Source organism: Geotrypetes seraphini, chromosome 3, assembly GCF_902459505.1.
Source record: "Geotrypetes seraphini chromosome 3, aGeoSer1.1, whole genome shotgun sequence".
NCBI classification, from domain to species: Eukaryota; Metazoa; Chordata; class Amphibia; order Gymnophiona; family Dermophiidae; genus Geotrypetes; species Geotrypetes seraphini.
Window position 1 is genome coordinate 398,361,548 of NC_047086.1, and position 24,482 is coordinate 398,386,029.

Sequence of the window (24,482 nt, forward strand, 5' to 3'; positions counted from 1 at the left end):
TCCAGTCGTCTGATTGCAGGTCACCCTCTTCGCCTGGTTCCTTCGATCTTCCCAAACATGATGTCCTTCTCCAGTGATCTCTCTTCTGATGGTGTGACCATAATAAGACAGTCGTAACTTCATTATTTGGGCTTCAAGTGACATAGTCAGTTTGATTTTAAAATCCTTCTCCAGCAGCAAAGCTCAAATGAGCCAAAGACAAACAGAGTTCTTGAAATGTTTATTTGTTTTAAAGACCTGTGCCTGCTTGCAGTGCTTGCAAAGGCAGAAAGTTTTGTGGCTGATTAACTTGGTGCACAAAGGTGATAGGAGGACTACATTCCTAAACAGTGGCTATTCTCTGAGAGGGACAGTACAGTCAACACAAATCACGGGCAGTGTCAAGTCTTCCAGAAGTCTTTTAAAGATAAAAGCTAATGCTTTAGTGAACTGTCAACTATAGCCAAGTGTAAGAAGAGCATTTGGCTAAGGACTCTAGCTAAAGTGTTTAATAATCCTGTTCCTGTCTTGTGAGGGAACAAGCAAGAATAGATAGCATATATTGAAAGATTAGGTTACTCACCTCTGTTAATCTTCCTTCTTGTAAATATCCTCTGGAAGCTTCACCTGTGGGTTCTGCATCTATTCCAGCCTTGGCTGCAGAACTTAGAAATAAAATCAATCCCCTCTGCAAGGTCACCTCTGCAGACACTCCCCTTGAAGCTCAGTAGGTAGCAAAGCCAGGAGGATCTAATACAAACAGGAAATGCAAGAAAAGAGAGGGGGGTGCGGGGACTCCCCGCTACAAGTCAATGCTGCCCATGATAACCAAATACATAATCAACGAACGCCCCTAAATGTGGGCTTGTTGTAAATTTAAGTTTAATAATAATTATCTTGAAATTATTTTCTTGTCTTGTAAAATTCCATTCTTATGTATTCTATTTTGTAGAATGTATTTTGAAAAATTACAAAAGAAATTGTAACATTTCCCACCTACAAAACTGAGTTTAAGGTCACTAAAGAAAGACACAGCCTAAAGAGCAGAAGGGACACCACCCCGGGAGCCTTCAAACCCTGTAACCTTCTTTAAAAGGACACTCATGGAAATTTTAGAGAGGCTGGTCAAAGAAAAAAAGCCAACTTACCAATTACTGGCAGGCGACCTGTGAATCGGACAAAATAGATGGGAGGGTGTGAAGCTTCCAGAGTATATTTACAAGAAGGAAGATTAACAGAGGTGAGTAACCTAATCTTTCATTCTTGTACAATAACCTCTGGAAGCTTCACCTGTGTGATGTATCAAAGCAGTTCCCCAAACATCATGAGGGCCTGATGTGCCTGCCAACAGAACTGAAGCCCCAAAAGCTGCATCATGCTTGGCTGCCCCATCTAGTCTGAAAAACTTGGAATGGTATGATGAGAGGCCCAAGTGGCCGCCCTACAAAGCACATCAGGCAAGACCACATGGGATTCAACCCACGAGGAAGCCAGTCCTCTGGTAGGGTGAGCTTGTACCCCAAGGGGAGGCTTCTTCCCCGCTGACACATAAGCAGCTGAAACGGCAGCATGGAAACATCAAGAGATGGTAGCCTTGGAAGCAGGCTGACCCCAACGCGCAGGGCCTGCCAAACAGAGGGTCCAAAAGACGAAAGTCATGCATGGCCTCCAGGTATCTCAAAAGAGATGTCACACATCCAAAGACCACAAAACACGGTCCTCAGACTTGGAACTTGACTGAACAAAAGGGGGTAGCTGAACTACCTGGTTGACATGGACTGCAGAAACCACGTGCAGAAGAAAGTCCTCAAAACAACTGCAGACGCAGAGAAAAGAATCCCTGTACGATAGAGCATGAAGCTCTGACACTCTCCGTGCAGAAGTGACCACAACGAGGAAAACGGTCTTGATGGTAACATCTCTCAGAAAAATCCCATCTAGAAATTCATAGAGTAGATGAGCCAGCGAGTGGAGAACCAGATTCAGAGACCACGTAGGACACGTCAGTCTCAAGGGAGGCCGCAGCCTCCCCACCCCCTATAAGAAGCGTACAACATCTGGGGGAGATGCAAGAGAACCCCCAAGAGAAGAGGGACCCAAACACGATGGTCCCGCAATGGGGACATGGAGAGAAGAACCCCCAGACCCATCCTGAGGCCAGCCTACAGGAAGTCCAGAACATGTGCCACTGAAAGGGCCAAAGAATCCACTTGAACCCTCACACACCAAGCCTGAAAGCACCTCTAGGCCTTCGCGGAGGCCAACCCCATCAAATTCCTCTTGCCGTTAAGAAGCGCGGTGATGACAGCAGAAGAGAAGCCCCTAGCCCTCAAGACTGCTCATACAAGCGCCAGGCTGCAAGACCAAAATGGTCCGGAATTTGAAGGGCTATCGGGCCCTGTGTGAGCAATCTCCAATGGCAAGGAAGATGCAGACCCCCCACGTCGCTCAAACTTACCAGGTCTGCATAACAAGGATAGCTGGGCCAGTCCGGGGCCACTAGGAGTACCGGGCCTGCGTAAGAAAAAGCCATACAGAAGTTCCCCTTCTGGCTATGGTTGAAACAGAACGCTAAGCCCTGCGCTGCTGACCTCTCATCGGTGGCTGAAGAACCTGTATGCCTTCCGGCTCTCCGAGGATGCTATCAGATCAAAGGCAGGACAACCCCACCGACGAATTATGGCTTCGAACGCTAGCCTGGACAGGGACCATTCTCCTGGGTCCAAAATCTAACGACCGAGGAAGTCTACCGGCAAATTGTCCATTCCAGCCACATGAGCCGAGGACAAGGCCATCAGATGCTGCTCCGCCTAGGCAACGAGCATCTGAGCCTCCAGGCTCTGCAGGGGACTCATCATGCCTCCCTGATGGTTTACATAGGCAACATCCATCATAATGTCCGAGAACACATGGAGACTTCCTTGAAATCACAGCAGAGCCAGACGGATTGCTCACAGCTCCAGTCGATTGAGCGACCATGTGCTCTCCAACACAGTCTACCGACACTGAACTGGCAAAGACTGGCAATCTGCTCCCCAGCCAGACTCATGTGCGTTGACAGGGTCACCCAGTCCAAGACTCGCAGAGGGAGCCTCTGTTCAGAGTAACCGGATTCAACCACCACACCATACAGCTGCGGCCGCTGCAAACCATGGCAACTTCACTCCCAGGGCATCCCGCTGAGGATGCCACCGAGACAGAAGGGACAACTGAAGAGGACGGATGTGAGCTCTTGCCCACAGAATCTCAAACATAGTCGCCACCATGAGACCCAATACTTGCAGATACTGCCAGGCCGTGGGGACTGGAGCCACTAACATGTCCCGAACTACACTCCGACGCTTGAGCTTCCTAGATTCTGGCAGAAACACATGGTTGCTGTCTGCATGGAACCGGACTCCCATGTACTCCAAGTCCCGTGTCAGCTCGAGGCGACTCTTCTCGAGAATGATCACCCAGCCAAGACTTTCCAGGAAAGTCACCACTTGGCGAACCGCCAAGCGGCCTTCCTCCAAAGAGGGAGCTCTGATCAGCCAGTCATCGAGGTACTAATGGACCAGCACACCCAGTGAGCGCAGATGGGCAGCCACCACCACCATGATTTTGGTGAATGATCTGGGTGCCGACACCAACCCAAAGGGCAGTGCCACAAACTGGAAGTGCCTCCCAAGAACATAAAACCTCCGATGATCCAGAAAAATTCAGAATGTGGAGGTACCCTTTTGAGAGGGCCAAGGAAGCCAAAAACTCCCTGGGCGTCACTGCTGCCCCCACTGAATGCACCGTTTCCATCAGGAAACACGGAACTCGCAGGAAGGTGTTCACTGTCTTCAGGTCCAGAATAGGTCTGCAATCTTCAGAGTCCTGCATTGGCCTGATGAAGTAAATCAAAAATTTCCTGGAGCCAAAGTCTCCCTTTGGGTCAGGCTCTATAGACACCAGATACAAAAACCTACATACCGTGGCTCGCACCTTGCTGGCCCTGTCCAGATTTCCCAAAGGAGGGGACAGAAGAAATCCAGCGGAGGTTGGAAAAACTGTAATCGAAGGCCTTCCCTGAGCACCTCGAGAACCCACTGGTCCAAGTTACCATTTGCCATTCCGGAAGGAAGGCCGAAAGCCGCCCCCCCAAACCAGGGGGAAGCCCCGCCAGGGACCTGGTATCATAATTTTCTCTAGGGAGGAGCAGAAGGCCAGGAGTTTGAAGACTGTTGGCGCACTGCACCTCTAAAGTGAGGTCTGGAATTATGTGAAGAAAATAAATAAAAACAAGAGAAAAAGCAAACCAATATGGTTCTCCAAACTAGTGGCCGAGAAAATAAAGGCGAAAGAGTTGGCATTCATGAAATATAAAAAAAAACAGGAAGAGGAGTGTAGAAAGGACTACAGGGTGATACTGAAAGAAGTCAAGAGAGAGATACGTCTGGCGAAAGCACTGGTAGAAGAACAAATGGCTAAAAATGTAAAAAAGGGAGATGCAAATTTTTTCAGATATATTAGTGAAAGGAGGAAGATGAAAAATGGAATTGTTAAACTAAAAGATGCTGGGAACCGATATGTGGAGAGTGATGAGGAAAAAGCAAACGTGCTAAACAAATACTTCTGTTCTGTATTTACAGAAGAAAATCCTGGAGATGGACTGAGATTGTCTGGCAAAGTAACACGAGAAAATGGAGTAGATTCTGCACTGTTCACAGAGGAGAGTGTTAATGAGCAACTTGAAAAACTGAAGGTGGACAAAGCGATGGGACCGGACGGGATCCATCCCAGGATACTGAGGGAGCTCAGAGAGGTTATGGCAGGTCCTATTAAAGACTTGAGACAGGAGTGGTTCCTGGGAATTGGAGGAGATCGGATGTGGTCCCTATTCACAAAAGTGGTCACAGGGATGAAGCGGGAAACTACAGGACGGTGATCCTCACTTCGGCTGTTGGAAAAATAATGGAAGTGTTGCTGAAAGAAAGGATAGCATACTTCCTTGAATCTAATGGGTTACAGGATCCAAGGCAACATGGCTTTACAAAAGGTAAATTGTAGCAAATGAACCTGATTGAATTTTTTGATTGGGTGACTGGAGAGCTGGATCAAGGACATATGCTAGATGTAATTTACTTAAATTTCAGCAAAGCCTTTGATACGGTTCCTCATAGGAGGCTCTTGAACAAACTTGAAGGGCTAAAGTTAGGACCCAAAGTGGTGAACTGGGTTAGAAACTGGCTGTCAGACAGACGCCAGAGGATGGTGGTTAATGGAAGTCGCTCGGAGGAAGAAAAGGTGAGTCGTGGAGTCCTTCAGGGTTCGGTGCTGGGGTCGATCCTGTTCAATATGTTTGCGAGTGACATTGCTGAAGGGTTAGAAAGAAAAGTTTGCCTTTTTGTGGATGATACCAAGATTTGTAACAGAGTAGACACCAAGGAGGGAGTGGAAAACATGAAAAAGGATCTGCAAAAGTTAGAGGAATGATCTAATAGCTGGCAACTAAAATTCGATGCAGAGTAATGCATTTGGGGATTAATAATCAGAAGGAGCCGTATATGTTGGGAGGTGAGAGGCTGATATGAACGGATGGGGAGAAGGACCTTGGGGTGATAGTGTCCAAAGATCTAAAGGCGAAACAAACAGTGCGACAAGGCGGTGGCTGCTGCCAGAAGGATGCTGGGCTGTAGAAAGAGAGGCATCACCAGTAGAAGAACAAAGGTGTTGATGCCCCTGTACAGGTCATTGGTGAGACCCCACTTGGAGTACTGTGTTCAGTTTTGGAGGCTGTATCTGGCGAAGGACGTAAGAAGACTTGAAGCGGTCCAGATTCGCAGACAGAAATGATAGGAGGCTTGCACCAGAAGCTGTATGAGGAGAGACTGGTGTCAGCCTAGAGACCTCTGGGAGATTATATCAATCTGACCCTGGCATGGGAAGGCAGATAGACCCTTAGTGCAGGGAAACTGTTTTAAGTAGCCCTGATTGATATATTTTAAGTTTCAAGTAGCCCTGATTGAATCATGGCTAGCTAAAAGGTGTTAATGCCTGATTAAGAGGGTGCTTAGGACAAGGGTGCACAGATCAAGCCAGAGACTTAATCCCATCAGGTTTCTCACCCTCCTTTGTTAATTAAATTAACCATTGTCTCAAACAGTTTACAAATTCTAAACAGAAAGATACTGGGAGATACAATATTTTCTCTATTCAGAATAAGATTCCAAGGTATAAAAGCCTCCTCTCTGCAACACACAGGTAGCTCTCTTTTTCTATCAAGCTATCGCTCTCTTTTTCTATCAAGCTATCAGGAGAGGGGTCTTGGCTCTCCCTCTCTCTGTCTATCCTTCTCTTTATCTATGGAACAACGAAGCTTAGACCTTGTCTCTCCCTCTCTGCCTTTCCCTGAAACTTCACGCTTCCTTCTGGACACTGTATGGCAGGGAAACTGCTCTGCTCTTTATTTAATTGTAATGCTTAATTGTAATGCTTATGAATATTACTTTTCTGTAAGCCTATTTCTATAATATATTCTTTATGCAATCACCTCTGGTTGTGTCTATTATTCTACTTCCTGGTGAGTCATCTGTGAGGGATCTGAACCTGGGACCTGGCGTTTGTCAGTACGCCTTTCACTTAACCCCTACCACCTAATATTGTGGGGGCCACTTTCAAACTGACAACTGGAAGCCCTGAATATGTATACCCTAGAGGAAAGGAGGGACAGGGGAATATGATTCAGACATTCAAATACTTGAAGGTTATTAACATAGAACAAAATCTTTTCCAGAGAAATGATAATGGTAAAACCAGAGGACATAATTTGAGGTTGAGGGGTGGTAGATTCAAGAGCAATGTTAGGAAATTCTAATTTACGGAGAGGGTGGTGGATGCCTGGAATGTGCTACCAAGAGAGGTGGTGGAGAAGAAAACAGTGACAGAGTTCAAAGAAGCTTGAGATGAACACAGAGGATCTAGAATCAGAAAATAATATTAAATATTGAGAGTTGAGTGTGGCAAAGATATGATGAGGATTAGAGCTAAGAGAGTTAAATGGGTGTAATATTCTTGTTTGGCAAGTGAAAGGGCAGACTGGAAAGATGTCAGCAGGAATTTGAAGTCAGAACATGTGCAGGATTTATGACAAAGACATTCAGCAGATCGGACACAGGAGCGCAGGAAGTCAGCCAGGGTTGGGGTTTGGCACACCTTACAGGAAATGAAAGGGAGGAGCAAGAGTATCTATAACAGGGGAGAGAATGGTGTTGAAGACAGCTTCATTGACAGACATGTATGACATAGTAGTTGAAGGGAGGGATAAGATAGTGGTGGAAAGGGTGCCAGGGTCAATAGCCTGAAGGTTTCTAAACGTATAGATAGTAATTGGCTGGATCTAGGAAGGAGGGTGATAGGTTGTGGATGTTAACAGATGGTGGTCAGAGAGAAGTGTTGAGATGCATAATTTGGTGGTAGAGCAGCTGAAGGAGGTCAAACCAGTGGCTATTCTGGTGCGAAGGGGTGGTGGAGCATAGCTGGAGATTGTAAGAGAATGTTAGAGTGAGAAACCTAGAAGTATAGGTGTCAGAGGGGTTATTGGAATGGGTCTCTAAATAATGCACGTTAATGTGCATGCATAAAATAAAATATGGACCTGTGAAACTGGTCTTTGATATTATGAAACAAGAAAATTAACAATGGAGAACACAAATGAAATCATATACAAATAAAGATAAAGGATTTAAAATGTTCTGTTGAAATATTTGTTATAAAATGGCATTGAAAAGGCACACCTCCAACATCCAAGCGAGAGCAAGAAAGAAAGGACTGGTGCAGATATATAAAAAAATTATTGGTTGCTAAAGACTGAATATTGTTATGACTGTGATTTTTCTATTAAGCATACACTGTCAGCAAGACAAAAGGAAAGAAATCAAAGAACAAAATGTTTTATTCTATAAATTAACGTACCTTAAATGTGGATCCAGATTTAATAAAATTTTTTTCCAATATATTATCAAGTGCAGGATCCAGTTCTTCCAATATATCCTCTATAAGAAGAGGTCGCCCTAAGGAAAGGCTATCCTCTAGATGTGTGCGGAAATATTTGTGGTTAAGTGATGTCACCTTAAAGATAAGAACATAATTGCTATACTGGGACAGTCCAAAGGTCCATCAAGTCCAGTATCCTGGCATAAATGTGGGGAGTTTCTAAGTGTTTTAAGAAAATCATGCTAAAGATATCAAATTACTTTTTTCTTTATATACTTTTCCTGCAATTTTCTTTATTGATTATACTTATATAATGCATGTTTCCCTTTCTTCCAATTTAGATTATTTGGGCTAGATCCAATAAATAACACTCAAAAATTGTTGCACAAAAAATAAGCCCCAAGGGCCCGATTCTGTGTAGGATGCCCGGTCTTGGTAGCTGTCTAAGTTGCTTTTGAGAATCGTACCAGGGCGTCCTATATAGAATCGCATCTTTCCATTATAGAATCACGTCTGTCTGCTTAACCCCACCTAATCACCCTGATTCTCTAACTCGTGTTTTTGTCACAGACGCTGGTTAAAGAATCGCGTTGCCATTGAGATGATTACAGCAAGGGAATTTCCTTGCCGCGATCAGCTCAGCAGCAAGGAATTCCAACTCCCCCCCCCTGCGATTGGGTGGCAGGAGGGATGCGCACTCGCTCCTGCCACCCCTCTCCCCAAAGCATTTTCCCCTAAATCATCTGCCGGCTGGAGGAGTTCCCAAGCCCTCCTGCTGGAACTTCCCAAGAAACCCCCAGCAGGAGGAAGGCCCAATTCCTCTTGCCAGAACCCCTCCAAAACATCCCCACCCACCCAAATGCCATATGCAGAAAGGATGCTCCCTCCTGTCAGAACACCCTCCCACACACACACTCACACACACCACCACCAAACCATGATAGGCAGAAGGGATGCTAACTCCCTCCTGCCAGAACACCCCCTGAAACACCCTCACACCTAGCAACCAATCGACCCCCCATTCACCCAGTGACCACCCCACCCATCCCCCCCCCAGAGAGGGGCTTTAGGTATCTGGCCAATTAGAGTCTTAGGATCTTCCCAGTGCATCCCAGAATACACTGGGAAGGAGGCCTAAGACTCCGGTTGGACGAGGGGCCTTAGGCTTCCGAGCCAATCAGGGCCTTAGACTTCTTTCCAGTGCATCCCAGAGTACACCAGGGAGGGGAAGGCCTGCCAATTCCTGTGCCTAAAGTTGAGTGCTAGAATTTACACCAGCTGAAACCTGATATAAATGTCAGCGCAGAACTCATAGCATTTCTATGCAAACACAAACAGCTTTTGGGAATACCCATACCTCCCACTGGCCACACCTCCTTTTCAATTACATGTTAAGAGTAGTGGTCTGCAACCTTTTTCATGTAAAGGGCCATGATGTATATGAGAAAGCTTTGAGGGCCAGCTAAAGATTTCAAGCTCACATATACTACTAATTTTGGTAAACCGCCTTGACTCGCTTGCTCAGACTGGGTATTAAACATAAAAAATTCAAAGAGGATGGCTGGGTTTCCCCGACCTGAATTATTATAACATGGCCTGTCTTCTACGTCATCTGACCGATTAACTCAGGAGCAGTGATAATTATAGTCCCTTATCATTGGAATGGCAGTTTATAGCTACCTACCACTTTAATTCGATCCTGCATGTCCCATAGAAGTTTTTGTCCTGGCATGTTAAGAACAGCTGGGTAATTGCCTCGCTACATGAGGCCCGGAAATTTTTGGTATCTAGGTTGGGGGGCAATCCGCATGTATCCTCTCTTTTACCTATAAGGAGGAATATTACTTTTCTACCAGGTAATGAGAATAGAGCGTTTCAACACTGGGATTCGGTGGGTATACCCTTTTGGAACAAGTGCTTAGTCCAATGGGGACAGTGATTATGTGTACAAAATTTTCTCATAGGGTGTCTGCCCGATGGGGGAGACTGCTTTGTTTTTTGTCAACTCAAACACTATATATTGAATCTAGAGAAAGAAGCTCTGTAATTTCTGCTGGGGGAGAAACTGCATCTTTTTTTGGATCTCATCTCCCCTGAGAGCATATCTATTTCAGGTGCCTATACAGCATTGATGGATTTGGGCTCCTCTAGGGATTTTGCTTCCTTGTGTCATCAATGGGAGGGAGACTTAGGGGTTTTCGTGTCCGCTTGGGATATTCTTTCCAGTATCAAACGTATCCCCAGTGTGGTTCATAGTTCATTACTTAGAGAATGTGCTTTCAGAGTGTTTCACAGGGCTTATGTTACACTTCCCAGCTATATAAAATGGGTTACAATTTGGAACAATTCTGTTTTGAAATGTTAAACTGTGGAGGATACCATCTTTCATGCCTTTTGACTGCCCAGCAGTTCAGGGTTTTTGGAGACAAGTGAGGGACTACATGAGACAGATTTTGGGACAGAGGGTGATTGTCTCCCCAGATGCATTTTTACTGGGTATACTGGGAACCACTGGAATTAGGGGTAAGAGACCTAGGCTGTGGATCTTAGGACATAAAGCTATTTTGAAAGTATGGACCACAGAGGACCCTCCATCTTATTGGGGATGGAGGTTCCAAATTCATGAGTTGTTGGGTTGGGAAGCTAAAGGTGCGAGAGATATTTACTGATGGAAAAACACTCTTTTTGACCATTTGGGATCCTTATCTCAACTCTTTATTGCCTCAAATGCGAAGTCAGACTCTGAATCAAATTTAACTACCCCTGTCACTTCCATGGACTTTTCTCTTTTACATTTTCTCCTTTCCATTTACAGTATTTCTTGGGGCAGGGTAGGGGAGGTTTGAATAGAAGTGAGGGAGGCATTCAGAGGGGGTGGGTAGGGGGCTGACAGGCGTATGGGGTAGGGTAGTATTGTTGGTTGACCAGGCATGTTTTTTTTTCTTGCTTTCTTCCATGCAATTCCTCTGCTTCTGGTTGGACAGTGATGGAAGTATTAATCCGGCTACTTCTCAAAAGGGCTCACCGCGGTCTTTTCTGAGCTTCCTGGCAGACTCCGACTCGGCCATACAAATGTATAACAACAAGGCCATTAATATTTAAATGAGCACTCCGGGCGATTCCTTATCTTTGCTGTCCTACATCTGAGAGTAAAATTTTCCAGCAGGTCTGAGCTGTTGTAGCCTTACTTTCTGGTCAGTGCCTGAGCGAAGACTGCCAGAAAATTTTGCCCCGTCCTCCAATCAACCCCAGACATCCACTCCTTCCCGCTGACGCTGTCAAACAACCCCCATCCCCTACAATCATAGTGTTGGCAGTCAGAACTGAATGGGGCTAAAAGGTTTTGGAAATGCTGGATTTGAACTGAGAGTTAAAAGTTCATGAGACCTAGCGCTAACCAAGTGAGGGACCGACGGGGGACTCCAGCCAGAGCTGCCTTGAAGAGGGTGTTACACCCATTTATAGAATTGTTGTTCATACATTCTTAATGAATCATTACTACATACCTGCATTTCATTATCTTTCTCCTTATTTTTAATCCATGCTTTGCCTTGAGTTTGTGGGTCTATCAGAAGTGGATATCTGGTTGCCTTGGTAACAATTATACCATTTTGAATGGAAAGGTCATCTCCTGGCAAACCTTGAAGGTTCCATTCACTTATCTATAAAATTAAAAGAATGTTATTAACTGAAAATAATCAGACCCAAAATGATGTGCAGAAAAATATACCACCTATGGTTTTGTTCATTAAAAACTTTTCCACGTTTTCCAGTTGTTGTATTAACATTTCTTACACACCAGCCAAACAAGGAATATTGTAGCTAACTTCATCATGTCTAAAAATTTGGAAGATGGTAAAATTCAAAACAAAACCTGTCACCTGTTTCGTTAAACATCAATTAAATAGAATATCAAGCCCCCCTTTTTAAATAGATAGCTCTAGGTCAAATAGATGCTGGCACTGTCATGTTGAAATTGGGACATTAGATCATCTTTTATTCTATTGTCCATTCATCTTAACATTCTGGAAATCAATCTGGCCCCAAATAAATAGGATGTTAGAAAATCCGGTAGCCTTGACATATGATACCATATTATTTGGAACAACTATGAGAGCAAGAAGTCAAATATCATCAAGTAATAACAAACTTCTTTTTGTTTTAACTGGAATAGCAATACAACAAATCACATTCAATTGGAAAAAACATGACAGATTAAATTATACATTCTGGTGGAATTCTGTATGTCATATATACAAAATGGAGCTCACTATAGCAACACAAAAAGGACATATAGATAAATTTCAAAAAATATGGAGACCATTAACTGAATATTGTAAAGAATGATTAATTTTCCCATGTATAGAATTTGATTAGAAGAAAAAGGGATCATATCTCTAAATATTATATAATATATTAATACTTGATTTATAATATGAAATATGGAAAGAATAGCATTTAAAATTTTTATTCATGTATTACTGAATAGAAGGGAGGGGGGAGGGGATGGGATATTATTATATTAACTAAGAATTATATAAATTTAGTTTTCTGAAATATTAGTGTGAATTTATATTGTTGATGTAACATATGAAAATGAATAAAGATTTCTCATTCAGTATTGATAGGGAGGGAGGGAGGGAGGGGAAATTATTATATTCAATAATAATTATATTAATTTAAATTTCTTACATAATATTATAACTTTATAAAATATTGATTTTCTAAAGAAATTTTAAATTTGATATTAATCTGTAAGTTAATCAAGTGTGATTATTCAAGTTTATAATGAATTTATTTAAAACACTTGTTGTAACATAAGAAAATGAATAAATATTTATAAAACAAAAGCCCCCCTTTTTACCAAGCTGTGCTGCTGAGCAGCAGAAGCTAAATCTGAGCCACACATTCTATTCATATGGGTGGTTCGGCATTTAGCTCTTGCTGCTTGGCAGCGTGGCTTGATAAAAGAGGGAGGGGTAAGATTTATATTAGATCCATCAGAATATTTCAATATCTAACCATTTGCAACATTCTGCAGTCGGGCAACACTTATTCGTCATTGATCCGAATGTTTTTTCTTAAACTTCCAAAGATTTTTCTGTTTTTCATTTATATTAAAACTTCAGAAAAATTATTTTTGCAAAAGCAACCAGAGACAATTAACGCTGACATGAATTCATTTTTCACCATCCAGCTACATCATAGATTCTTCTCCATCAGATTTATTCATGCAGTCCATTCCAAGACTTTTGTTTTTCTCTCTTTGCCTTTTTCTTTTGGAATGAATGTTTAGGTCTATCCTGTATAATTTTATGAAGTTCCATTTTCTTTTAGTATTTTATTGTAAACCACCTGATTCTATGATGGCTTAGCAGTCTATATGTTCGGTCTAAATAACTATGTGGACAATAACTATGTGGACAGGCTACCCTCAGTTCTTAATTCTATCTCAGAAGAGATCAAGGAAGAAATCTAACACAAAAGTGTAGCTCAAATAATCAAGGCCTTGAGGAGCGTTTTAACCTCTTACTAAATTGGTAAGATGACAGCCAAAAGTATCCCCGAATTACAAGTGACTGGCCATTTTATTGGGATGGCATCAATTAATTAATTATTAAACATACATAGTTGATATATCTTCCATTTATAAATTGCATACTTCAGCAATATTCTATTGGTTCTATTCAAGTCACAAGGTTTCTGGTTAATCATACTTCATTAGTACTTTTCCTTAGTAACAAACAATGACTTAACTCATTACATGTTATTGGTTTCATCTCCGTCAGCAATAGAAGTGAACAACATGTTCATCAAGGACATGCTGACCTTGTTGACATGCTCTATTCTATTGAAAACATCTATTTTACAAAAACTTAGTCATTTTCTCGACAATATGCTTCTGTAGGCTATAATCACATGGTTACAGTCACATGATTTCCCCTAACTCTACAAGTGACAAATATGTTAGTGTGACTCTTAGCTTATTTTATGGCTTCAGCGTCCTGTTCCAGACATTCTTATCTATCAACTTTCCGAGACAGGCATTGACTCCACAGTTCTAGAGTGGTTCTCGAACTTCCTACGCTCCCGTTCCTATACCATCAACACTAATGGCACCATGTCCACTCCTTGGAAACCAACTTTTGGATCCCGCAGGGATCACCCTTATCCCCTATTCTCTTCAACATCTACATGTCTTCCCTGAAACTTTTCCATCTATCTTCCCTCAAAACTATCTATACATAGGCTGATGACATCCTTGTCCTTCTCGAGACAGACTCGAACTTCACCAACCTCTCTGAGAACATAACAGTTTGCATAACGAAACTCTAATCCTGGCCCCTCTCAGTTCAAATGAAACTGAACGAATTCAAAACGAAACTACTCTGGCTCGGCCCAAAATTATAACAGCTGCCCATCCTCTTCTCACTGTCCTTTGGCATCACACTGCAGTTTGAGTTTTCAAGCAAGGTCCTAGGCATCATTATCAATTCTTCCCTCTCCTTCAACGACCAACTCAACTCCATGGTTAAATCATGCTTTTTTAGCCTCCACATGTTGAGGAAAGTTAGATCTTGCTTCCGCCGACAACATTTTGCCGTCTTTGTTCAATCTATCATCCTCTCCAGACTAGACTACTGTAATGCTATCTATCTAAGTCTAACTAAAAAAAGTCTTCAAAGACTTCAGCTAATCCAGAACACTGCGGCCAAGTTGATCTTTGGAAAACGCAAATGTGATCATGTCTCCCCACTTCTGGTCAAACTCCACTGGCTCCTAGTAATTTCCAGGGTTCACTTCAAAAGCACCTGCCTAGCTTTTAAGATCCTTCACAGCATCCTCCCTCCCTTAATTCCATTATCCTGTAACTCCTCTAGTCCTGACACCGCCAGGTCCACCCAAAAACTTTAAACTATCCTTCACCTCGCTACAAGGTATTCTCCATGAGGGAAAATTAGGAAAATCTCTCTTCTTCAGAATCACAGGACTTTGGAATAATCTTATTGTTCCACTACGGAACCTGGGCTCCTTCCAACTATTCCATAAGCACCTGAAAACCTGGCTTTTCACAAAATTGTAATGCTCTTTTCCCCCTGCACTCAACCTTCTACCCCATTATTCTATTCCTTCTTATTTTAAGCTCTTGTAAACCGTGCCGAGCTCTATAATTATCGAGAGGATGCAGTATATAAACTTAAGGTTTAGTTTAGTTTAGAAACCAAAATATTTCTCTTTCTCTTTGAAGCATGTCTATTATTCAGTTACACCTTTTTATATATACAGTGGTAACTTGGATTACGAGCATAATCCGTTCCAGGAGCATGCTCGTAATCCAAAATGCTCATTTATCAAAGCGAGTTTCCCCATAGGAAATAATGGAAACTCGCTTTGATAGGTTCCCACCCCCCACCCTCCCCCCCGAGGCCAGCAGCGCTGCTCCCCCCCACGAGAACTGGCATTGCTTCCCCCGAAGGCCCCCTGTGAAACGGCACCCTCCCCCCGCGATCCAGCACCCCCCCCCACCACCACCAATGGGCACCCCTCCGCCGCGACCTGAGGTCCCCCTCTTCTTACTTTGGTGTAGCCTCCGCACCGGCACTGGCAGCAGCATGTCCTGTGCGTTGGTGCCGGTGCCTGAAGATCTGCCTCCTGTGCTGGGCCTTGAGCATGTGCGCCGATTTTGCAAATGTTTTGCTCGTCTTGCAAAACACTCGCAAACCGGTGCACTCGTAAACCGAGGTACCACTGTATTAGTGCCTTTTAAAGTCTTAACTAAAATTGCATCTAATACATATTGGTTATGCCTCCCTTATATTCTGCTTAATACAATTAACACATTTTAATTAACTGCAAACAGTAACTGAAGGGAGAAAGAGGTTTATAAAGGAAGAGGGAGGTGCATAGGCAGCAGAACACTTTTTTATTTGGGGGGGAGAGCCAAAAGCTCCATCCCAGACCCACCCAAGCTCTGCCCCTGCCCCCATAATAATAATAGTACTAATTGTAATACCGTTTTTTCCATTCATTTTTCATATATACACACAATATAATCTTATTAACAAAATATAATGGCTAACCACAAAATTAAAGTACACAAAGCACACTGTATGCTTCTCAACATTCATCCCTACCAGAACACAGATAACCCCTATGCAAATACAGGATCACAAACTAAAAGTACTAATATACACAAACAAAACCCTAAGATGGAAGACTGCATGCAGTACAACACCAGAGAAATAGAAAGAAATTAATATATTCATGAACAGTGCAAAATATAGACAGCAGATATAAATTCTCAAAACTGACACATTTCAATCAGTAAATTGAAAATAAAATCATATTACCTACCTTTGTTGTCTGGTGATTTTATTTTTTCTAATCATCTTTTCCCAGTCTCTGTTTGCACTTCCTTCTGTCTGTGCACTTAACTGCGTATCCAGGACCTTCTTATCCATTCGCTGTTTTTCTCTCCTTAACTTTCTGCCCTACATCCATCTTTGGCATTAACTTTTAACATTTACCTTTCTTCCATGTTTCTACTTTCTTCTCCAAATCTATCTACTTTTCAATGTCTTCCCTTCCCATCTATCCATGTATACCATTTCCTCCCTATCTCATCTATCCATAAGAAGCATTTCTTCTATCTCTCTTCCCTGCCACACACATCCCTGTGCACCATCTCCTCACTCTCTTTCCCCTTCCCCATCATCCCTGTGCACCATCTCCTCCCTTTCTCTCCCCTTCCCCTCCATCCTTGTGTGCCATCTCTTCCCTCGCGCCTCTTTTCCCATGGTCTGATATCTTTGTCTTCCCCATTCCCCCCTCCTAGGTCTAGCATCTTTCTCATCTCCCATGGTCTGGCATCTCTCTCTCCTTCCCCTTTCAGTGATCTAGTTTCTCTCTCTCCCTCCTTCCATCACCCTTCTCCGGAATCAGACATCTCTTCCTTCTTAGAGTCATCTCTCCACCATCACTATCATGTCCAACAATTCTTCCTCTTTCTTCCTTTCCCTCTCACATCATGCATCTATGTCCAACAAATCTCTTTCCCTCCTTTTTCAGCATCCCACCCATGCAGCATCTCTCTTTCCCTCCTTTCCTAACCCTCCTGGCGAGAAGAGATGCCGAGGAACTAGACTTCAACATATCTCTCTCTCTCCCCCGGGCTCTGTTCCTCTGCTACATCCGGCTCCTGCTGCGGCTCAGCTGGTGGATCCCGGCGAACAGTACTTGACTGGGGATACCCCAATCCAAGGGGCTAGAGCCATGAGATTTTGAGAGGAGCAAGGAGAGCTGGGAGGGGTAGTGGAAACTATCCCCCAGCTAATAAAACCAGCGCAATAACACTGGAGAGCATTTGGGAAGCTCTCCAGACACTGAATACTACAGTATCTGAGTCTTCCCATGAGGTTTCAGCATTAGTAAGTTCTGAAGAAGCTCTGGGGAGGATACTGGATGGGACATAGGAAGCATTCTCCTTGGAGCTGAAGAAAGTTTTAGATAAGGAAGAAAAGCTTGAAGATTTAGGGCCTATTTTACAAAGCCGCACTAGCAGCTGCTGCGCGGTAACGGCCTCGAAGCCCATAGAGATTTAAAAGGCTTCGGGGCTGTTGCCGCATGGCAGCCGCTAGCGTGGCTTTGTAAAACAGGCCCTTAATGTCTGGGTTAATAAATGAAAAAACTATTCTTAATAGAAAGATTGAACAACTTAAAAACTTTAATCGTAGTCTGAATATAAGATTTTTGAAGTTTCCAAAATCTTTGGTCACGACTGAAAAAATATTTAGTTGAAGTCTTAGGTTTTTCTTTAAGTTTATTTCAAGTTTATTAGTGTTTTTGATTAATCGCTTAATCACAATTCAAAGCGATGGACATAAATAATAAACAATAAAATTACAGTATTAGGGAGTAATACAATACTTAACATAAACTTAAGTCCGAACAGGACTATTAACAAACTTAACAAACAAGAAAAAAGGGGAAAAAGGGAATTGAACTACAAAATATAAAAAAATAGAATAATCAAGGAAAAAAACACAAGGTAGGGGATGTAAAATTCCATAATCATAATCAACTCAATAAATAAATCCAAGAGGGATAACTAATAATCGAAAGCGTCTTTAAAAAGAAAAGTTTTTAAATTAGTCTTAAATTTATCGAGGTTGCGTTCTTCTCTCAAATAGATAGGAAGAGAGTTCCAGACTTGAGGGGCCGTAACAGAAAAAAATAAGTTGTCGTCTTGTATTAATGATCTTGAGAGAAGGAATTGTCAATAGACGTTGTTCATTTGATCGTAATGTTCTATTAGAGGAATAAGGAATTAATAGTTTGAAAATAAATGCAGGAGTTTTATAGAGTAGGGATTTGAAAGTAAGTAAACATAATTTATAAGTTATTCTATGAGATACCGGAAGCCAGTGTGCATTCTTAAGAAGTGGAGTTACATGATCGAATTTCTTTATTTTTGTTATAAGCTTAATGGAGGTATTTTGTATAATTTGTAATCGTCTAATTTCACTTTGTGCAATTCCCTTAAAAAGGGCGTTACAGTAATCGATTTTAGAAATCACCAAAGAGTGGATAAGAATGTTGAGTGATTTAGAGCAGAGATATTGCGAAAGAGAATGAATTTGACAAAGTCTATAAAAAGATGATTTGATAATACTACTATGATCGTGGAAGGTTAATTTATTATCAAAAATCACTCCTAGAATTTTAATGGTGTTAACTGATTGCAGGGGAATATTTTTTATAGAAATATGAGCAATAAGTTTGGAAATTTTTTTCCATGGGAAAAGCATCATCTTTGTTTTATCAATATTAAGAGCTAACCTATTAGTATCCAACCATTGATGAATTTGTTCAAGTTTTTTGTTAATCACTATGATATCCAAAATATTACTGGGATCCAAAGGATGTAAAAGCTAAATGTCATCAGCGTAGGCGAATACATGAAAACCTATGGACTGACACAGAGTCATCAAAGGGGCAAGAAAGATATTGAAAAGTAGCGGGGAAAGAATAGACCCTTGTGGAATACCATATGAAATTAGTGAACTTTTGGAGTTTGAATCATTAAAAAAAACAGTAGAACTACGATCTGAAAAATAAGATACAAAACAGGAGAAAACTTGGTCAGTGATACCAATGGAATAAAGTCTGTCTAATAGAAGTTGGTGATCAATAGTATCAAAGGCTGCAGAAAGATCAATGGAAATTAGTAAGACTGATTGGTGATGATCTAGAACAGGGGTGCCCACACTTTTTGGGCTTGCGAGCTACTTTTAAAATGACCAAGTCAAAATGATCTACCAACAATAAAACTTTTAAAAAACACAACGCACACTGTACGCATAGAATTGTTAATTATCATTCCTATTCCGGGGTTTTTTCAAAGAGGTCAAAGCAGATGACTCTATGCACTGTCACCTCAGTAACAACCATACAAAAATAGACAAATACCCACCCCCTCCCTTTTTACTAAACCACGATAGCAGTTTTTAGCTAAGGGAGCTGCGCTGCTCTCAACGCTCATAGGCTCCCTGCGCTAAAAACCTCTATTGCAGTTTAGTAAAAGGGGACCATATTGTAAAATACAGAGAGCAGATATAAATTCAGACACATTTTGATCACTAAATTTAAAATAAAATCATTTTTCCTACCTTGTCTGGTGATTTCATGAGTCTCTGGTTGCACTTTCTTCTTCTGACTGTGCATCCAATCTTTCTTCCCTTCTTTTAGCCTGTATGCTTCATCTCCTCCTGAACTCATCTTCCCCCCCCCCAACGTTTTCTTCCTCTCTCCCTGCCCTCTCTTTCTTTTTCTCTTCATGCCCCCTTTCTTTTTTTTCTGTTTCTCTTCTTTCCTTCTGTCTCCCTGCCTGCCCTCTTTCTCCCTCCCTGCCCTCCCCCAAGCCACTGCCGCTGCCATCGGATAACAGGCCCCCAAAGCCGCCCGCCGCCGGCCAAGCTCTCCTTGCTTCGGGCCCACCAGCATTCCTCTCCCCAACGTCAATTTTGTCGTCGGAGAGGAAGTTCCGCTGGCCTGAACTTCCTCTCCGACGGCAGAATGACGTCGGGGAGAGGAAGGCTGATCGGCAAAAGATCGACCTATTGGGAGAAATGCTGCCGGGTCCTGCCTTTGAGGAAACAGAAAGTAGGCAGGACCTGGCAGCAAGAAGAGCAAAAAGCAAGCTTCACTGACCTGTCTCCCGCTTTAGCCCGCGAATGGGGCTCTAACATGTGCGTGCTGGCTTCCCTTCTCCCCCCCCCCCCCCGGACATAACTTCCGGTTTCAGAGGGAAGAGAAGGGAAGCCGGTACAAGCACACGTTAGCCCCCGGAGCATAAATTCTCCAAGCCGGTTTTTTTTTTTTTTTTTTTAAATGTTGAGCAGCGGAGGCAGCAGCAGAATTTAGGAGCAGGCCAGTCAGGAGGGGAAAAAGAGAAGGGAAGAAGGGAACCCGCTCTGCGATCGACTGGGGTCGCCTGAGCGAGCGACCTGTCGATCGCGATCGACGTGTTGGGCACCCCTGATCTAGAAAATATTGTATAGAGGTAGACATACCAATCAATGAATGTTCGGTACTATGATGATGTCTGAACCCAGTTTGGTTCGGATACAGAACATTAGTTTTTTCCACAAATTCAGAGATTTGATTAAAGACAACTTTTTCTGTCAACTTTGCTAAAAAGGGAATATTTGCTATTGGTCTAAAATTGGATAGCTTTCCTGAACTAGTTTTATGGTCTTTAATAATGGGTCAAATAATGGATTCTTTCCAGATCTTTGTCATAGTACTTTGGTATAGACTTTCGTTTACTAGTATTAGGATGAAAGGACCAAAGATCTCAAAGTACTTCTTAAAAATAAAGGGGGGAATTGAATCAGCCTTAGTACCCTTAATGTTAATAGACTTAATGATAGATTCTAATTCTTTAAGATTAGGTATATTGAATTGTGCACATCTAGAATATAATAGATTTGTAATGGATTGATCATGATCAATTGTAGGTTGCTGTCTAATTGTAAAAGTTTTCCTAATATTACTAACTTTTTCAATGAAATAGTCTGCAAGAGACTGAGCAGTGGGTAATGAGTTAGAAGTTTGTGTTTGCTGCTTGTTTAAAGAAGTTATTGAATTTAATAACTGATGGATTTTTAGCTTTCAAAATTTTTCCAGAGTAAAATTTTGCTTTTGTTTGATTGATTTTTGATTTATAGAATCTAGAATGATCTTTAAATAGTTGAGTATTTACCTGTGTTTTATTTTTCCTCCATTTGCGTTCTAACGATCTGAGTTGTTTTTTCATAAGAGCAAGTTCAGCTGTATACCATGGATTCTGAATTTTTCGTGCAGAGATAATTTTAGTTTGCAACGGTGCAAGTTCATCTAATAAAGAGTTTATAGAAAAGACCCATTGAGTTAATAGGTCATCCAGATTAGTATTTTTTGAGTCAGAAAAGTCAAGTTTGAATGTTGAACTAATTAGATCAAGAGAGAGATTATTAAAATCCCTAATTTTTAACGTCCGATGTTCAGTATGAAGTGGATTATGAGGAATAGAATATGTAATAGAAATTAGAAAATGGTCTGACCATGGAACTGGCAAAGAAGAGTTTATAGAATAATTTGAGATTGATGAGATAGGTATTATGGCATGTCTATTGTATGACCCACTTGATGAGTTGGCATTGTTAATAAAGGATATAGATCTAAATGGTTAATGTGGGATAGTATTATTTTAGTGTAGTTGTTATTGGGGTCATCAAAATGGATGTTGAAGTCTCCCAAAATCAGTGGGTTTAAAGTAGAGGAACCAAAGTCAAAAAGAAGAGAATGCAAATGATTAAGAGTTTCAGTATTAATAGGTGGTGGTATATAAAGTAACAGTACATCTGTTCTAGGCCTAGTTTGAAGTGAAAATTGTAAATATTCAATATGAGAATTTATTGAAGAGTCATCAGTATCTATCAATAGGGAATCGCAAAAAATGGTTGCTAAGCCTCCACCTCTTTTATAGCAACGATGCTTGAAAATGAAAGAAAAACCAGGGGGACATGCATAAGAAAGATATGCTTCCTCACCTTCCATAAGCCATGTTTCAGTTAGACATAAAAGAATGTTGGATAATAAGTTTTTTAAGTATATGGTATTTAGATTTAATGGAACGGACATTAATTATACCTATGTTAAGTTGTATGGTTTTTAAATCCGAGGAAGATGAATTTGAAATAGAAGAGTGTATCTGATGAGGAAATAAAGGAATATCAAGACGTTCATGGGGGCGTATAACGACTGAATTATTATTTAAATTTGTTGGCCGATGTCCCCAGACAACCGTAATAAAAGAAGAGGAATTTTCCATAGAGGAGGAGGAAGGATTTTCCATAGAGGGAGTAAGGTGAATTAAGATAGAAATGTTAGTGGAGTCCCGAGAGACAAAAACTAAGCAATTACTTAGAACGAGAAATAGAAATGAGTAGAAGAGAAATAGTGTATAAAATGAGCCAGAGGAAGTATTTTAGGGAAGCAGAGGATCTCTAAGAGCTGTCACAATCCTATCCCTGTAGCTCAGCCTTTGCCAGGACAGGTTTTAGTTAAACCATGCCCAGTAATCCAGAGAGCTAACCACGGGGATAGGATTGTGACCAGAGTTAAGGAGAAGGCTGTTTTTCCCTGGGATGCAGGTTTTTCTGATCTCCAGGGAGGAGAGGAGTGTGAGCAGAACAGCCCACAACAGCCCCAGAGGAATCTCTCTCCCTCTGGTTACTCACAGCTGAAGGGAATAATTAAAGTCCCAAAGAAAGCCAGGCAGATTTTGCAGGTAACTCCTCCCCCTCAAAGGGCAGGGCGTATTCACCTGAGTACTTTGGAAGCTGCTTTGGGAAAAAGAAGGGCAGTTTATCCGGGGCCAGCCCCAGAGAGGGTCTCTCCCGGCTGGGCTCCTGAGTCCCAGGACTTTGAAATGCAGGAGCCAGACACTGACCTTTCTGACAACCAGCCAGCAACAGAAGAACCTATGGAGTATTTGGAAACTCCCAGTCTGCCTGAAGACCTCTTGATGGAAGACAGCTAAGTGGCAGGGCTGGGAAGTTTGGGGGTTTATTAGCCCACTGTGTATGGTTTTGAACTGCTTAGAAAGGGTGCTTTCCTTTATAAGTTGATTGGGACTTGTGCTGGCTGGGACTGCCCTGCTTGGGTGAAGCAGGAAGGGAAAAAAAAAAACACGTTTTTTTTTTGAGGTTTAAAACTTCCAGCCAAGTTAAGCTGGCTGAAACTGTTACTGCTTGAGAGTGTGTGAGGGAAGTAATTGTGGGGAGAATCCACAGTCCAAACAGGTTGGGTTAGTGGGGCCATTAGTGGCATTCTGAAATTCAGAAACTTAATTAGTGGATTCGCTTGCTCCCCTCCCCCCACCAACTCCTGCTGAGTTGGCCGGGGTCAAGCCGGACTATCTTAAGGCTTGTGCACAGGGCTTTTGAAAATGTGTTGAAGATTGATTCTGTCTGAATGTAAAGACAGCCGCATTTTTGCTTTTGGTGGTTTGTTTCTTTTTACTTACCTAGTCTTCCTGAAGAAAGGCTAAAGCTGGAACCTACTTTTTTTGACTAGCACTAGTTTGGTTTTGCTGACATGGATTGATTTTTGTGATTTTGGTTCTTGGACTATTTGTATGTCAACTCTTGCCCTTACCACTGAATAAAGTGGATATTGCAGGATCAAGGAAAAATTGACTTTTTGTGTTTTTTTTGATTTCCTGCCTAAAGGTGAATGTTATACAGCAGGACTTCCTTCCTTCAAGGGAAGCACGCCAAGGCAGCGCTAATGTAAGCGTGAGCCGGACCTACTTGAACCACGGGTACCGGCAACGCTACAGAGCTTAAGTGACAAAGTCCTTAGATTTTTCCAAGCACACAAAAGTAGCGCACAAAGGAGTGCATTAAGGAGCAAGACCTGCTCCTTAAGCGCGTTTCTTTGGCACTCGCCACACAGTGCCAAAATTTAAAGGACATGTACCGGTAAGAGGGGGGCGGAGTCCTGAACATGCCACCATTGTGCGGTGGCAGAGAAACCTTTCAGGGAGCAGCTGGAACAAATAATAACAACACAGGTAAAAACAATAGAAGTCAAGACTTAAACTAAAACTAGTAATAAAATAACAATAAAAACAGTTGAGTTAAAAAGGTGCTGTGCAGTGAGCTTCAGTAATTCCTCCAATAAATTGAATTTATTATTTGCCTGGGAAAAAAGAAATGGGACCTGATCCAGAGAATTTACAAATAAATGCAGCCAATATATCTTTAAATGTTATATACTTGAATACTTGAATCTACTATTATAGAAAATTCTGAAAGAGCGACTCTACAATAATAATTTATTTTTTTATATACCACCAAAGCCATGATAGTTTGAGGCGGTTTACAATAAGAGGTGCTAGAAATCAGTGAAGTGGTACAATACAAAGTCATCGTATATAAGGTACAGGTTGGGTGTAGTGATACATTATAAGATTTTTAGGTTACAATCGATTG

The 24,482-nt window shown here is 41.9% G+C and overlaps 1 protein-coding gene across 1 annotated transcript in view; it reads right to left on the minus strand.

Moving 5' to 3' along the window:
* The window catches only part of DNAH8 (dynein axonemal heavy chain 8), a 1,666,792-nt gene that overhangs the window by 174,871 nt on the left and 1,467,439 nt on the right, over nt 1–24,482 (minus strand). Inside the window, 2 exon segments of the mRNA XM_033937418.1 lie at nt 7,921–8,076; nt 11,448–11,603. Coding sequence (XP_033793309.1) covers nt 7,921–8,076; nt 11,448–11,603 — 312 coding nt within the window.